Raw genomic sequence first — 17,678 nt, 5'->3', positions numbered from 1 at the left:
AGTTCCCTGCCATCATTGAGAGTAAAGGGCCTGTCCCACATGAGATATTGGCTCGCAAATTACGAGTCCTCGTGGTCGCTTGAGGCGTACGGGCGCCCTATGGCCGCGCGGGGCCGGTCCCACTTAGAAGCGCGGAATTGTGCGGGATTGGTCGCGACATCGCGTGGGGATCTGAAATTCTGACAATGGCCAAAATCTTTGCGCGCCAACGGCCTGTCGGCATGCAGGCGCATTGCGGTCGTACGCAGCGTCTTGACGGCGTACGCCTAGCGCGTGGCGTTGCGCGATGTCACTGCCTGGCGTGGCGTTGCGTGATGACGTCACCACCCGACGCCGTGCGATGCCCATATCCAGTCTGCCCGCCTCCTGCCCAGCTGATTGGTAAACATGACGCAAATGACGTCACGCGTGTACTTAGCGTGAACTTCGCGTGAGCTCTGCTTCCGTTTGGTCGCGCCAAACGCACGCAATCGCATGCAAGTGGGACAGGCCCTTAAGATTGTTGCTTTGGCACCATTCAATCAGAATAGTTTAAGTTCAAGTTTGTGGTGGAGCACCTCAAACACCCTGCGCCGCCAGGTGACGGGGACGATGGGTCGCGGAAGTCCAGTGGAGACATCGCACAGCAACTTTGCGTCCCCAGGACCACAGACAACATCCTCCAACTGCAAGTCCAATACCGCCGTGCAATAGGCGGCCATTTCTTCGTCCACCAGCTGTGCGGCTGCCAGGGCGGAATAATTAATACCCTCGGCGACCTGGAGAACGGCGTGGACCGCGGGTCGTGATCAGGCGTCGGCCACCCGTTGTACTTGCCCTCCACAAAGCGGATTGAGGTGGTGTACTCCGACACGTAAGCCAACTGCCTCTGCTGCCGCACAGACCACGGGTCTGAAACCTTGGCAAATGCGAACGCGAATGTTAGCGGTTTGTGATCCGTGAAGGCAGTTAAGGGCCTCCCCTCCAGGAAGTACCAAAGGTGGCGTACGGCGAGGTACAGGCGAGGAGCTCACGGTCGAAAGCGCTGTATCGGCACTGAGCACCACTGAGGTGCCTGCTGATGAAGGCGAGTGGCCGCCAGCACTGCCCCGACCGCCACCTCGGAAGCGACCACCGGCAGGGCGGTCGGGGCGTCCTCCCGTGGATGAACGAGCACCGTGGCCCCAGCCAGGGCCTCCTTAGCACTCACGAACGCCGCTACTGCTTCGTCCGACCACTCAACCCCCTTGCGATGACCAATGTAATAATTGCTGTCTTAGGGATATCGACGGGGTGGACCGGAATCTGGTTGTACCCTCGCACGAGGTGCACCTTGGAGAACACCGATTCTCCGGCCAGATGGGCATTGAAGTCCTGAATGTGCGGGACCGGGTACCTGTCGGCGACGGTCGCATCATTCAGGCGACGATTATCCCCACATGGACGCCAACCCCCGCCCGCCTTGGGGACCTTGTGGAGTGGTGACGCCCATGGGCTATCGGGGGAGGGGGGGGGGGGGGGCGCACGATGACCATCGACTCCATCAGGCGGAACTCCTCCCGGGCTATACGGAGCTTCACCGGCGCGAGACGATGTGCCCGGGCGTGCATGGGCGGACCAGTAGTGGAATGTGGTGCTCCACCGCGTGCTTGGGGGCGGAGGTATGGAAGTAGGGTTCAAGGATGTTCGGGAAATCTGCCAGGATGCGCGCGAAAGTAGCATCCATGGACGAGAGGGAGCCATCAGGGCGTGCGACCAGATCACCAACGCGGCTCCAGTGTGACGGAATGCACCAGGCGCTGCTGCTTGACATTCACGAGGAGTGAATGCGCTCGAAGGAAGTCGGCGCCCAGTCGTTGATGTTGGCTGGGCTGAACACCAGCGACCTCTGCTGGTGTCGGAGGGAACTGCCGGCGGGCCGTGCTGGAGCGACGTGCCTGCGCTGGAATGTCTGATGGCAGCCGTCGTACAGCTGGTCGGCGCGCTCAGCCAGCGCCTGCATGCCGGTAAAGGAATCACTGACGAGCTGCAGTTGGATGTCGGGCGGGAGCTGCTGAAGGTAGGCATGTTTAAAATAAAAAAACAGGGCTAGTGGTAGCCCGTAAGGGCGAGCATGTCCTCCAGGAGGGCCGATGACCGGCGCTCACCGAGGCCGTCCATACACAGAATCCGAGCTGCCCGCTCAGACTCGCTAAGGCCAAACCTCCTGATGAGCAGGGCTTTCAGGGCTCTCGCTTAACTTTTTTTCCCCTGTTGCCAGCCAGGCAACCTAGGCAGCTTTTTAATTTGCCAAATGACAGTTTAGGTGGTAATTTAAGACGGCTTACATGACGCGTGCGATAATGTGCTCCGACGAAGTGCGTAGTTACCAGTCAGAATTATGATCAATGAAGCATTCACATATTATTTCTGCTTCAAATAAAGTCACAAACTAAACATTTTCACCAATCAAGACACAGTCTTAGAATAAAGGGGGGAAGGTAATTTAAGACTCAGGTGAGAAAAAACTTTTTCACCCAGAGTTGTGAATTTATGGAATTCCCTGCCACAGAGGGCAGTGGAGGCCAAGTCACTGGATGGATTTAAGAGAGAGTTAGATAGAGCTCTAGGGGCTAGTGGAGTCAAGGGATATGGGGAGAAGGCAGGCACAGGTTATTGATAGGGGACGGTCAGCCTTGATCACAATGAATGGCGGTGCTGGCTCAAAGGGCCGAATGGCCTCCTCCTGCGCCTATTTTCTATGTTTCTATGTTAAGACATGATATATACCACAATGACATCCAGCAAAATTACAATACAGTATCTCATCTATTTTTACACGTTGCAATGAATGCAATTTCTATTATTTCTTTCCACTTCCAAACAAAATTCGGGTTGGATTATTCAGCGTATGATCAACCTCGGTGAGACCAAGCGCAGGTTTGACGATCGCTTCGCGCAACACCTACACTCAGTTCGTAATAATCAACCTGATCTCCCAGTGGCTCAGCACTTAAATCCCCCTTCCATTCCGAATCCGACCTTTCTGTCCTGGGCCTCCTCCATGGCCAGAGTGAGGCCTACAGCAAATAGGAGGAACAGCACCTCATATTTCGCTTGGGTAGTTTACACCCCTGCGGTATGAACATTGGCTTCTCCAATTGTAGGTAGTCCTTGCTTTCTCCCTCCATCCCCTCCCATTCTCAGCTCTCCCACAGCCTACTATCTCTGCCTCTTCCTTTCTTTTTCCCGACCCCTTCCCGACATCAGTCTGAAGAAGGGTCTCAGATCGAAACGTCGCCTATTCCTTCGCTCCATAGATGCTGCCTTACCCGCTGATTTTCTCCAGCTTTGTCCACCAACGGGATCTCACCACTGGCCACATCATCCCATCTCCTTCCGTCGGCTTTCCGCAGAGACCGCTCCCTCCGTAACTCCCTGGTAAATTCGTACCTTCCCACCCAAACGACCCCCTCTCCTGGCACTTTCCCTTGCAACTGCAGGAAATGCTACACTTGTCGCTTTACCTCCCCACTTGACTCCAGGCAAGGACCCAAACCGTCTTTCCAGGTGCGGCAGAGGTTCACCTGCACCTCCTCCAACCTCATCTGTTGCATCCGCTGCTCTAGGTGTCAGCTGCTCTACATCGGTGAGACCAAGCGTAGGCTTGGCGATCACTTTGTACAACACCTCCGCTCGGTTCGCCATAACCAACCTGATCTCCCGGTGGCTCAGCACTTCAACTCCCCCTCCCATTCCAAATCCGATCTTTCTGTCCTGGGCCTCCTCCATGGCCAGAGTGAGGCCCACCGTAATTTGGAGAAGCAGCACCTCATATTTTGCTTGGGCAGTTTACACCCCAGCGGTATGAACATTGGCTTCTCTAATTTCAGGTAGTCCTTGCTTTCTCGCCCCTTCCCCTCCCATTCCCAGCTCTCCCACAGCCTATTGTCTCCGCCTCTTCCTTTCTTTTTCATGTCATCCCCCCTCCCCCCCGACATCAATCAATGTCGCCTATTTCCTTCGCTCCATAGATGCTGCCTCGCGTGCTGAGTTTCTCCAACATTTTTGTCTACCCATTCACACAGTTCTATTCTGTTATCCCGCTTTTCTCACCCACTCCCTACACATTAGGGGCAATTTTACAGAGACAAGTTAACCTACAAAACAAATGCGTCTTTGGGATGTGGGAGGCTTGCAGGGAGAATGTGCAAATTCAACACAGACAATGCCCGAGGACATGATCAAACACGGATCTCTGGCGTGTGAGGCAGCAAGTCCACCAGCTGTGCCACTATATTTTATTTTCCAACACACAAAAAATTATACGTTGATAACTTTTGGTTACTTAAAAAAAAGAAACTATCCATTTTCAGTCTTAAATCTCTAAGTGACGCAAAGTCCCCCTTTACAGCTACTATATGTTTTAATTCAGTTCAAGACAATAGGGCAGTACATTGGCCATAAAGTTGCTGCTTAAAATTGCCAGAGACCTGGAATTGATCCTGAATATGGGTGCTGTCTGTATGCAGTTTGCTCCCTTTCCCTTTGATCACATGGGTTTTCTCCGGGTGCTCTTGTTTCCTTCCACATTCCAAAGGTGTGCAGGAACCTTTTTCAGACCCAACCCAACCCAAAATATTCTCCTTTTGTCCAGAGATTCTGTCTGACCTGTTGAGTTACTCCAGCTTTTTGTGTCTCTTCAGTTTAAACCAGCATCTGCAGTTCCTTCTTACACACACGATACTATACGATAGAACTTTATTAATCCTAGGAGGGAAATTGTGTGTGTGTGTGTGTGTGTGTGTATAGTTATATATTCATATATAATACACTTTTGTTTTCTCGTTTATAACCGTGTTTACAGAGTACTATGTTTACATATTCTGTTGTGCTGCTGGATTTCATTGTTCTACTGGAACGTGAGAGAATAAAACACCCTTGACTTGCGTCGCTGATGTTTGGGACAGAATTAGTGTACGGGTGATCGGTGGTCGGCGTGGACTCGGTGGGCCGAAGGGCCTGTTTCCACGCTGTATCTTTAAATTAAACTAAAAACACTAAAACTAGAGGAAATCTAAAGAAGGGCCTCTATCCGGGTCTCTAAACGTCACCCAATTTCTTCTATCCAGAGATGCTGGCTTCTGCATGGAGTTCCCCCGCACAATTAAAGCATGGAATAGTCTTCACCCTACTATAGGTACACAACCAGATGCAATTAAATTTAAGGTAGCTCTTTTTTCCCCCAAGATCCCTTTTTTGTTTAAGTCCAAGTCAAGAGACAACAGAGTTTTATTGTCATGTGTCCCAGATAGGACAATGACATTTTTGCTTGTTGGGTCAACTGACCCAACGGGTCTGCACTTGGTCTAGTACACAATAAATGAACAGATAAAATGCAATAGGGTGTTATTTTTCAGAGTTTGGAGTTTGGTGGTGGTGGGTCCACTCTTGTTTAAATTCCATTTGGAATATATTTGGAGGACCAGGAAACCAAGAAGCAAGAGTTACTCCAGGGATTTACTCCAGCTCCAGTGAGTGATTCTGCGTTGGTTTTCAGCGGTCGCGGCGAGGCGGTGACCGGACAGCAATGGCAGCCAGATCTCCCACAATGCAAAGGGAGGGAGAAAGTGGCCGACGCCGAGCAGTTGCAGTGGCAGTGGCAGTGCGCAAGTGCAGGGCGGCACATGCGCACAACCACGGCCGATGATGTGCTGCAGGGCTCTCACTTCACTTTTTTTCCCTGTTGCCAGCTTTTTAGGTTGCCAAATGACAGTTTAGGTGGTCATTTAAGACGGCTTGCATGACGCGTGCGATAATGTGCTCGGATGAAGTGCGTAGTTACCAGTCGGAATTATGCTCAATGAAGCATTCACATATTATTTCTGCTTCAAATAAAGTCACAAACTAAACATATTCACCAATCAAGACATGATATATCCCACAATGACATGCAGCAAAATTATAAGACAGTATCTCAACTCTCTTTACACATTGCAGTTAATGCAATTTCTATTAGCTCTTTCCACTTCCAAACAAAAATATGGTTGGATTATTCAGCGTATGATCAACCTGTGTCAATAAATCCTGGACCATGGTAACATATATGCGTACGTATAGTTGTGAATGTTGCTCATTAAATAACAGTACTGATACTCCATATTAAGAGCATTGATTTGTTGTTAAATTGAATTCTGTAATAACGTGTCAACGGTAGCAGTGACAATTGAGCACTGCGGTTTTAATGTTTCACGTGTTCACAATTTAATTAATCCATCTTCATGGATTAAAACAAATAATAACATTGGGAATTAAAACACATTTGATTGCATTCCATTATCAAATGTTCGCTCTGAAGACATTCCCAGGACAATAGGGTCAGGGAGGGGGGGGTGAATCAGTGCGGGGTGAATAGATGGCCAGTGGGGGGGGGGGGGGGGGGGGGGGGGGGGGGGGGGTAGAAGGCAGTCGGTGCAGAATGGATGGAATGAGGCAGGTAATTAGTATGTGTTGGTTGGAGTAGGTAAAATTGTGAGGGGAGAGCACGGGGGATGTCTGGTGTTGAATGGGGGGGCTCAGTACGGGATGGATGAGGGTAGGCAAAAGTGCTGGAGAAATTCAGCGGGTGAGGCAGCATCTATGGAGCGAAGGAAATAGGCAATGTTTCGGGTCGAGACCCTTCTTCAGACTATTCCCTCCATTCTTCTTGAATGGGAGGGTCAGTACAGGATGGATGGGGGGGGGTGGGGGTCAGTACAGTGTGGATTGGAGGGTTTGTGCAGGATGATTGGGGGATCACTACAGGATGAATGAGGGGAAGGTGCAGGGTAAATGAAGGGTGGGTCAGTATGGGATGAATGCGTGGATTAGTACAGGATGGATGGGGGATCAGTACAGGATGGATGGAGAAGTGCAGGATGGGAAAGGGGTAAGTACAGGGTGAATTGGGGAACCAGTGTAGGATGGATGGGGGGGGGGGGGGGTGGCAGGAGAATCAATGCGAGGTGGATAGGGTGATCAGCGCAGGATGAGTAGATTAGGGGGGGGAGCACAGGGGATGTCAGTGAGGACTGAATAGAGGCGGGAATGGGGATCAGTGCAGGATGGAGAGGAGGGGTCCCAGGATAAGGGGGTGGGGTGGAGAGAGTGAGAGAGAGAGAGAGAGAGAGCGAAGGAGGGCGAGGTATGGAGGAAGGAGGGTCAGCGCTCCTCGGACAACATCGCCCCGCTGCCTTGGCTGTTGGGAACTCGTCGCCACCGCCTCCCTCCTCCGCCAGCCAACAGCAAGGTGCGGGGCCGAGTGGTTCAGCTCAAAGATCCTATAGCTATAGTATCTTTGGTGCAGATGCTTCGGAAGGGTCGGAGCGAATGACGGGCCCCGAACAGCGGCAGCAGCGGCCACGATAGCGGCTCCATCACCTCCTCCTCCCGCCCTCCACCCGCCCTGATATGTGCCTCTGCTTGCAAATTCGCTAACGGCGCTTTCAAAACAAACCCTCCCTGCCTCGGCGTGTGGGAGGGATTGTTTTGAAAACGCTGTTAGCGGATTTGCAAGCAGCGGCCTCTATCAGGGCGAGCGGGGGGCGGGAGGAGATGGAGCCGCTGTGCGGGGCCCGTCATTCGCTCCGACCCTTCCTCACCCCGCACCTAGTATCTTGCCCACGCAATACAGCAGTCACCGCTGCAACAAAACGTTGCGTTCCTTATCTCCAGAGATTCTGCCTGACACGCGGAGTTACTCTAGTTTTTTGTGTCTATCTTCGGTACAAACCAGTATCTGGTTGCCAAGCCGGGCAAAATGACACGGTGTTTAGGTTGCCCGGCGGCACTTTGAGTGGTCAGTGGCACCCAGGAAACCGCTAATTTTGAGCCCTGTGCTGGCCAAAGATCCTCGCTATAGGGTCTTTGGTGCTGGCCGTGGTTGTGCGCATGTGGAGGGGGAAGATGTGCAGGCCGTGGCAGTGTGCATGTGTAAGGCGGCTTGCCGTGCCGGAAGATGAGGAGAGAGCGGAGATCCGGCGGCCTGGACACGGATACTGGTGGCGGGCGGAGACGGAGAGTGACTGAGAGAAAGAGAGATAGAGAGGGGGCCCGCTCAGAATTAAACGATAGGTGTCCCGGGTGCTTGCCAAGCCGGGCAAAATGGCACGGCTTTTAGGTTGCACGGTAGGACTGTAGGGCAACCGCTAATTTCGAGCCCTGGCTTGAGGCCCACATATTTGTTAGCTGCTGGGGCGGGGGTGCGCTGAGATAAGGTTTTACTCGCCTCGCAGTCGCCTGGTCAAGAGCGCCGATGATGTGATAGTACTTAGTTTCATCCACCGTCACCCCCCCCCCCACAAAGCAAACTACCTCTGCCTGCTGGAACCAGATGTCAGGCTCTTCGGTCCACAAAGTTGGGAGCTTCAGCGCTACGGCGTGGAGGTTCTGGTCCATCACGATGCGTGATGAACGTCGGGATCACCAATGTGGTGGCCTGGACAAGGTTAGGAAAAGGCTAGACGCCAGGCAGGTCATTCCCGAGCAGGAATCGGAAACCGATGGGCAGACCACCATCCCTGTCCCTCAAGTGTTGAGGGGGATGACCCAGGGAGTCGCCTAATATCCAGGGACCGCCACAAGTTCACATGTATTGTCACATGCACCAATTGGTACAGTGAAATTTGAGTTACCATACAGCCACATGAATAAAAAGAACACAATACTCAATAGAATACAACATAAACATCCACCAGTGTGGGATCAGCATTTCTCACTGTGATGGAAGACAAAGTTCAGTCATCTTCCTCTTTGTTCACCCGTAGTCGGGGCCTAGAACCCCCCACAGTCGCCGCTATGGATGGTCCGCTGTACAGGCCCCCTCGCCGGGATGATCAAAACTCTGGCATCGGAACGGAGGAGCACACTGCTGCTTGGAGTTTCCGAATCGGCCGCTTCCGAAGTCCACAGGCCCCGCTGGACGGACAGGGCGTATTCCCATTCTAACCCCACCCGGGCACGGACGTAACCCCGGGGCAGGCAGCCGGCTCGGGTACAGCCCTCCACCGCCTGGCGCCGTGACTCGCTGATGGCCAGCTTGGCCAGGCCCAGGAACAACCCAACCATCTTTAGCCTTACCCTCTCCCCTACGCACAGGGTGTCCAAAGATGAGGATGGTGGGTGAAAAGTGCAGCCAGAAGGCAAGGAGCAGCCCCTTTAGGTATTCAAACAGTGGCTGCAGCCTCACACACTCCATGTTTGAAAGGTTGAACAAGTTAGGGCTTTATTCTTTGGAGCGCAGAAGGTTAAGGGGGGACTTGATAGAGGTTTTTAAAATGATGAGAGGGATAGACAGAGTTGACGTGGAAAAGCTTTTCCCACTGAGAGTAGGGAAGATTCAAACAAGGGGACGACTTGAGAATTAAGGGACTGAAGTTTAGGGGTAACATGAGGGGGAACTTCTTTACTCAGAGAGTGGTAGCTGTGTGGAATGAGCTTCCAGTGAAGGTGGTGGATGCAGGTTCGTTTTTATCATTTAAAAATAAATTGGATAGTTATATGGATGGGAAGGGAATGGAGGGTTATGGTCTGAGCGCAGGTATATGGGACTAGGGGAGATTATGTGTTCGGCACGGACTAGAAGGGTCGAAATGGCCTGTTTCCGTGCTGTAATTGTTATATGGTTATATGGTTACACGTGTTACACAGACTCTTCCAGCCCGCAAAAGTGGCAGGCGACTGGCGAGTCTGTGAACCGCGAGAGAAACGGGTTGCAGGGAACACCTTGGTGCATTATCCTCCACCCCAGGTCCCCAATGTAGAGGGGGAGAATCCCTGCGTAGAGGGACCCCAACAGTCATAGTCTTGGTGGGAACACATTCCACCAAACATTTCCTTATGAAGCCAGTAACAACCATGGTGTATTTGATCAGGTCTGTTTGCTACATCCTTGAACATCAGTCAGTCTACCGTCTACTGCATCCCTTGACCAGCTCTGTACAATCCTCACCGCTGGAGCTGCGCTCTTCAGTCATTGCCTAAACACTGGAGGAAGGAGCACAACCATGTGGTCCAATTTTCCAATGTGTGGGGCAGGCATAGATAGGGTATATGGTTAGTCTTTTTCCAGGGTGGAAATGTGAAATACTCAACATTGTCAAATATTAAATCATAGGCTTAAGGTGAGGGGGAAAGGTTAAAGAATACTTGTGATACAAGCTTTTTCTAACGTAGAGTTCTAGGAGCCTGAAATACGTTGCCAGGCACCCACGTACCTGGTCACGCTGCTGGAGCAACCGCATTGAACACCTAGGAAGACTGAGGAGATTTAACATGTTTCCAGTGACTCTTACAAACGTTTACGGATGCATCGTTGGTTTGGGAATTGCTCTGCCAAGAGTTGTGGACGTTAGCCAGTTCATCTCACAGATCAGAATTCCCACGATTGACTCTATCTACATTTCATGTTGCCACAGAAACGCGGCAAACATCGTCAAGGATTAGTCCCACCCTGGCTATTCCTCTCCCTGCTCCCATGATGCAGAAGATACAAGGGGCCAAAAGTGATTGCCACCGACTGAAGAACAGCTTCTTTCCCTCTGTTATCAGGCCTCTGAACAGTCCTTTCATAAGCTAGGGTACGGTCTGATTCACCACCACTGGTCTTAGTCTCTGGAACTAGTGTGCTACAATGCTGAGAAATATATTGTGCACTCTTTCTTTTCCCATTGTAACCACGTTTAGCTTGATTGTATTTCTGTATAGTATTACCTGATTGGATTGGAGAGTATGCGAACAAAGCTTTTCACTGTACCTCGGTACACATGACACAAAACCTAAACCTATGATGGCAATAGGAGCAGCATTTGTCTGCAATTTAATAAGTTGATGAGCGATGCATATTTAGCATCAACCATTTTCCCATTTTCTCCTCCATCTATTTTGGCTGTAGATATTTGGTTTCCACCCTCCTTGGGTAGAGAATTCCTAAGATCCATGATCTCTGAAGGTCCTCGGTATTAAGCCTAACCTGTTCGACCTTTCCTCATATGTCAACTCTTTCATGTCTGGATTCACCCTTGTGACATTACTCTACATTGCTTCTAAATCAAGGACAATCAAATTGTGTTAATCCAACATCCTCGAGAGTTTGTTGGTATCGGACTATTATTTCTGTGTACATTGACTTTTTAAAAATATGTTATACAGTAACATTTTAGGTGGTAAAATTTGATGGGCGTTGGGAAACAGAACGAGTTAAGATTCAAAGGTGCGAGGCCAATAGAATCGATGAGTTTAAAGAGAGTAGTGGAATGGGACTCTGGTGAGTGGATGGGGCATGTCAGAACCTGGGCCCCACCATAAATATAAACTAAATACTGAACCTTCACAATTTCTGAATAGTGGATAATTCGAGTTTTATTAGAACCTGCCTTAAATTTGGAGCCATAACTGCATTGTATTCCATTGCGGGCTCACCAGGAACTTGTAAAGTTGCAGCAACACACTGGTGTTTGTACTGCATACCTCTTTCAGTAAAGACCAACTTTCTTTTCCCTTCTCTTGTGTCCCATATAATAGGATCTCCAGATTTGCTTTGCATTGTAATATTTTGGGGTTTTAATTGGTCTAATGAAACTAGATTGATGGGCATCATGGTCGGCATTGATAGATGGGCTGAATGACACTGATTCTGTTTAATAATTTACGTTTCCCCTTTTCCCTAATTAAGATGCGTATTGAAAATCATGCATTATGTACAGTTGATCTGTCAATGGCATCACTTTTAAAAATTGCAGTTCAATTTTGTAATTGGCCATTTATAGCAACCAGAGATTTTGTCTATTAAAGTAGATTGGCAGTGAACTGTTGCACTGTTTATAGATCTAAATTTGAGTCTTGATAGACAGAATTGTGCATTTAAGCTCCCTTCAAACTGGAAGAAGTGCAATGCATTGCTTAATAACGGCTGTGAAAGGTGAATATGACCTTAATTACTGTTAGTTACCAGTCTCGAGGTGTAGAAATGGATAGTGTGAAAAGCAGATAAAGCATGTGAGCACAAGGAACATTCCTCTGAAGCCACCAAATTTGAGACTATTGCTGAAGTTTTGATAAATGCTCAGTTGTCCTGCAGTTAAAATGCTTTTTAACTATAACTTAGTTTTGTTGCTATAAGAAATCTGAATACTTGTTCTTTTTCTCCAAACAGTACTGAATCAGCTTCCACTTCCCTCTCCACTACCAGCTACCACTACCAAAAGCTTGTTGTTTGGAGGGAGAATTGCCGAAGATGTAAACTGCCTCATGGGCTGTCGAGATGAGAGTCTTGTCACGCAGTTAGTACATAGCCTCAGTCAAGTCTCCACAGATCACATGTGAGTATGATTGTGTTATTTTCCGAATAGCAGAGGTTGTTGGAAATGTATTATTGCAGAGTGTGTATGCCAGGTTGGCACAGCATAAGCATGACGAATGAGTGTTTTAGTCACCAATGCTTGTGTTTTTAATGGTTCGAATAGAAATAAATATTCTGTTGTTGGAAATCTGCAACAAAGGGAAAACTGTTTGCATTTCTGGTGTATAATGATGTATAATCAGATCTTGGGTGTCTGTGTAAGAAAGAACTGCAGATGCTGGTTTAAATCGATGGTCTCCTGTTGGCTCAGCACTTCTACTCCCCTTCCCATTCCCAATCTGACCTTTCTGTCCTGGGCCTCTTCCATTGTCAGAGTGAGGCCCAGCACAAATTGGAGGAACAGCACCTCATATTTCGCTTGGGTAGTTTACACCCCAACGGTATAAACATTGACTTCTCTAACTTCAGATATTCCTTGCTTTCTCTCTCCATCCGCTTCCCCTTCCTAGTTCTCCCGCTAGTCTTACTGTCTCCACCTACATTCTAACTTTGTTCCGCCCTCTCCCCTGACATCAGTCTGAAGAAGGGTCTCGGCCTGAAACGTCGCCCATTTCTTCTCTCCAGAGATGCTGCCTCACCCGCTGAGTCATAGCTTTTTGTGTTCCTTATTGCAGCCACCTGCATTTCCTAGTATAAGCGAGTTCAGTATTCCGAAAAATGCAAGGAATCATGGGATTTGTCAGGGGTCACCCGCGATAAACAATCTCGGCGACTGTGCTGCTGCATGGATGCAGACCTGCGTTCCGTGGTCGTTGTCGGGCCCGGGTCTCCGGCGCTGTTGAGCTGCTGCTGGGTCGTCCCGGATGTCCCATCCCTGTCCGGGGGCGGCCGTTGATGTCCAGGGTGGCCCTGGACTGGTGGGGTGCCGATCCATTGCAGTGGCGGCCCGGGCTTGCAGCCAGCGCGGAGAAGAAGCGCTAACTCCACTGCTCCGGGCCCGTCAGCCAGGGCTGTCGGTTGACCCGGCGGGACAGGCAGAGTTGAGCTGGAGTTGGCGTTTCTTCTCCGTGCTTTCTGTGGGCCTGGGCTGCTGCTGCGGTGGGCCGGTGTCCTGTCGGTCCGGGGCTGTCGGTTGGCCCGATGGGACAGGCAGAGTTGGGCTGGAGTTGGCGCTTCTCCACGCTGGCGGTGGGCCTGGGCCGCTGCAGTTGGACAGGGATGGGACACTCGGGTGGGGGCTCTGGTTTGATCCTGGCTGCGGATGGGGTGCGGATCTGTGTACATGCAGCAACGCAGCTGTCGCGAGTGTTTATCGCAGGTGACTTCTGACCTGGGCATGAGGAGTCCGAATACTGAACTCGCTTATTGCCATTAACTTGATTGTTATTTGGGGTTCATTGCCTTTTGTGTAATATACTTTATCCATTTTTTTAATACTCTGTTTGTCAATTAGATTATCTTAGCTTGGACATCATGTTCAATTGTGTTGTACAAATAATAATGGCCCTGATGTTACAAGATGCTATTTAATAGCATTGATGACATTTAATCCAGTGGTCAAAACCCATAAATATAAAAAATAGCTGTCAGTTACATTGTACCAAAGCACATTTTGAATATGTCAAAAGTTTACCTAGATCTTATATAAACAACATTCACTGCCCTATCCTCATAATCATCATCACCTCTGAAAATTGAATCAGGTTTGTAAGACTGGGGTGTTATTTCAAGGTGATAGAAGTAGTGGGTTTGGGACATTTGCAAAGAAGCAGTGAGAAATTATTAGAGTGCGTTTTGTAGTGGATTAAAGCGGAAGTCGTGTAAAGCTGCAGATGATAGCATGTGGATCAAGTAAGTTGGGTTGGGGGTGAGGACTCTCACCTTACACACCTCTAATTTTATAAACTTCTTTCGTCCATCTTCAGTCTCTGACTTCATAAAAAACAATCCATGTTTGTCTATCATGTTGAGTGCTCTTTATTATTCGTATGGCTGTATGGCGACCACACATTTCACTGTACCAATTGGTACATGTGACAAATAAATGTATCTTGTATCTTGTCAAGAGTGTATTATTGCCATATGTCCCAGATAGGGCTATGAAATTCTTACTTGCTGCAGCACAACAGAATATGCAAACATAGTACATAACGGGAGAAAACAAAGTTCAGTGTGACTATATACACAATCACACATACTCAATAAACAAACAAATAAAGTGCAATAATAATAATAGTCTGTTGTAGGTCAGAGCTTATTTGTTGTCGTGTTTTATCAGCTGATGGCTGTCGGGAAGAAGCTGTTCCTGAACCTGGACGTTACAGTTTTCAGGCTCCTGTACCTTCTTCCCGATGGCAGTGATGAAATGAGTGTGTGGCCAGGATGGTGTGGGTCTTTGATGATGTTGGCTGCATTTTTGAGGCAGCGACTTCGATAAATCTCTTTGATGGTGGAGAGGTCAGAGCTGGTAATGGACGGGGCAGTGTTCACAACTTTTTGCAATCTTTTCCGCTCCTGGATGTTCAAGTTGCCGATCCAGGCCATGATGCGACCAGTCAGTATACTCTCTACTGTGCACTCGTGGAAGTCGAAGAGAATCCTCTCTGACATACCGAATCTCCGTAGTCTTCTCAGGAAGTAGAGGCGGTGTCCGGCAATAATACCCTCTAAACCAAGCAGTGTCTGGTAAACCTCTTCTGCGCCCTCTCCAAGCTTCCATCTGTGGAGGCAAGGGGGTCATGGACAATTTCCCTCCTGGGATTAATAAAGTTCTATCATATAGTATCGTGTGTGTGGGATAGACACAAAAAGCTGGAGTAACTCAACAGACCAGACAGAATCTCTGGACAAAAGGAAAATATTACGTTTTGGGTTGGGTCTGAAATAGGTTCCTGCACACCTTTGGAATGTGGAAGGAAACAAGAGCACCCAGAGAAAACCCATGCGATAAAGGGGAAAAGGAGCAAACTTCATACAAACAGCACCCATATTCAGGATCAATTCCGGGTCTCTGGCACTTTTAGGCAGCAACTTTATGCCCAATGTACAGCGCCATAGTATTGAACTTAATTAAAACGACATGTGTGGCATTTCCTGTGGTTGCAAGGGAAAGTGCCAGGAGAGGGGGTTGTTTGAGTGGGAAGGGATGAATTGACCAGGGAGTTACGGAGGGAGCGGTCTCTGCGGAAAGCCAACAGGGGAGGAGATGGGAAGATATGGCCAGTGGTGGGATCCCATTGGTAGACAAAAAAGCTGAAGAAAATCAGCGGGTAAGGCAGCATCTGTGGAGCGAAGGAATAGACGACGCTTCGGGTCGATACCCTTCTTCAGATTGATGTCGGGGGGGGGGGGGGGGGGGGGGGGGGGGGATGACATGAAAAAGAAAGGAAGAGGCGGAGACTTTTATGCCTTTCTTACATATGCTGTCACAACGCATTGTAATCTCTGAACAACCCTTCAATAATTTTCCTTACCCTCCATTTCAGAATAATAGTGTTTTAAGAAGATTGTTTCCGATGTTGGGGAAGTCCAGGACAAGGGGTCACAGCTTAAGGATAAGGGGGAAATCCTTTAAAACCGAGATGAGGAGAACTTTTTTCACACAGAGAGTGGTGAATCTCTGGAACTCTCTGCCACAGAGGGTAGTTGAGGCCAGTTCATTGGCTATATTTAAGAGGGAGTTAGATGTGGCCCTTGTGGCCAAGGGGATCAGAGGGTATGGAGAAAAGGCAGGTACGGGATACTGAGTTGGATGATCAGCCATGATCATATTAAATGGCGGTGCAGGCTCGAAGGGCCGAATGGCCTACTCCTGCACCTAATTTCTATGTTTCTATGTTTCTATGAGACAATAGGCTGTGGGAGAGCTGGGAATGGGAGGGGAAGGAGGGAGAAAGCAAGGACTACCTGAAATTAGAGAAGCCAATGTGCATACCGCTGGGGTGTAAACTACCCAAGCAAATATGAGGTGCTGCTCCTCCAATATGCGGTGGGCCTCACTCTGGCCATGGAGGAGGCCCAGGACAGAAAGGTCGGATTCGGAATGGGAATAGGAGTTGAAGTGTTGAGCCACCGGGAGATCAGGTTGGTTATTGCGAACTGAGTGGAGGTGTTGTGCAAAGCGATCGCCAAGCCTACTCTTGGTCTCACCGAGGTTGATCATACGCTGAATAATCCAACCACATTTTTGTTTGGAAGTGGAAAGAAATAATAGAAATTGTATTCATTGCAACGTGTAAAAAGAGTTGAGATTCTGTATTGTAATTTTGCTGCATGTCATTGTGGTATATATCATGTCTTGATTGGTGAATATGTTTAGTTTGTGACTTTATTTGAAGCAGAAATAATATGTGAATGCGTCATTGAGCATAATTCCGACTGGTAACTACGCACTTCATCCAAGCACATTATCGCACGTGCCATGCAAGCCACCTAAACTCTGTAAATGACCACCTAAACTGTCATTTGGCAACTAAAAAACTGCCAAGGTTACCCGGCTGACAACAGAGAAAAAAAATTAAGTGAGAGCCCTGCAAGGTGTATGATATTGTTGACACTGTCATAGGCCTTTCTTACATATGCTGTCACAACGCATTGTCATCTCTGAACAACCCTTCAATAATTTTCCTTGCCCTCCATTTCAGAATAATAGTGTTTTAAGCCGATAACTCGACACCAGCACTGGCAATAAATAAATAAATAAAACACCGCTTTCCAGCCCCTTATCCCATTGGCCACGCTCGGCCGTAAATCGGTGTCAATCTGGTGGACCATCTTCCTCTAGTCGTGGGGTGGGGCATGAGGAGGGGGGGGGGGGCCCTTACAAGTCGAACAGTTTAGGACCTCTCTTCATCTTAATCCGGCCCTGGTCTCAACCCGAAACTTCGCCTATTCCTTCTCTCCATAAACGCTGCCTCATCCGCTGATTTTCTCCAGCTTTGTCTACCAACGGGATCCCACCATTGGCCACATCTTCCCATCTCCTCCCTTGTCGGCTTTCCGCAGAGACCGTTCCCTCCATAACTCCTTGGTCATTTCGTCCCTTCCCACCCAAACCACCACCTCTCCTGGCATTTTCCCTTGTAACCACAGAAAATGCTACACTTGTCACTTTACCTCCCCCCTTGACTCCATTCAAGGACCCAATCCGTCTTTCCAGGTGCGGCAGAGGTTCATCTGCACCTCCTCCAACCTCATCCATTGCTCTAGGTGTCAGCTGCTCTACATCGGTGAGACCAAGCTTAGGCTTGGCGAATGCTTTGCCCAACACGTCCGCTCGGTTCGCAATAACCAACCTCATCTCCTGGTGGCTCAGAACTTCAACTCACCCTCCTATTCCGAATCCGACCTTTCTGTCCTGAGGCTCCTCCATGGCCAGAGTGAG

The 17,678-nt window shown here is 49.2% G+C and overlaps 1 protein-coding gene across 4 annotated transcripts in view; it reads left to right on the top strand.

Moving 5' to 3' along the window:
* nipblb (NIPBL cohesin loading factor b) overlaps nt 1-17,678 on the top strand; it is a 333,312-nt gene that overhangs the window by 71,039 nt on the left and 244,595 nt on the right. For all 4 annotated transcript variants that reach the window (XM_055631095.1, XM_055631096.1, XM_055631094.1 and 1 more), the window contains exon 3: nt 12,149-12,314. In XM_055631095.1, coding sequence (XP_055487070.1) covers nt 12,149-12,314 — 166 coding nt within the window. The remainder of the gene's footprint in view (nt 1-12,148; nt 12,315-17,678) is intronic.

Source organism: Leucoraja erinacea, unplaced genomic scaffold (assembly GCF_028641065.1).
Source record: "Leucoraja erinacea ecotype New England unplaced genomic scaffold, Leri_hhj_1 Leri_64S, whole genome shotgun sequence".
NCBI classification, from domain to species: Eukaryota; Metazoa; Chordata; class Chondrichthyes; order Rajiformes; family Rajidae; genus Leucoraja; species Leucoraja erinaceus.
This window is presented reverse-complemented; position numbering and strand designations above follow the sequence as displayed.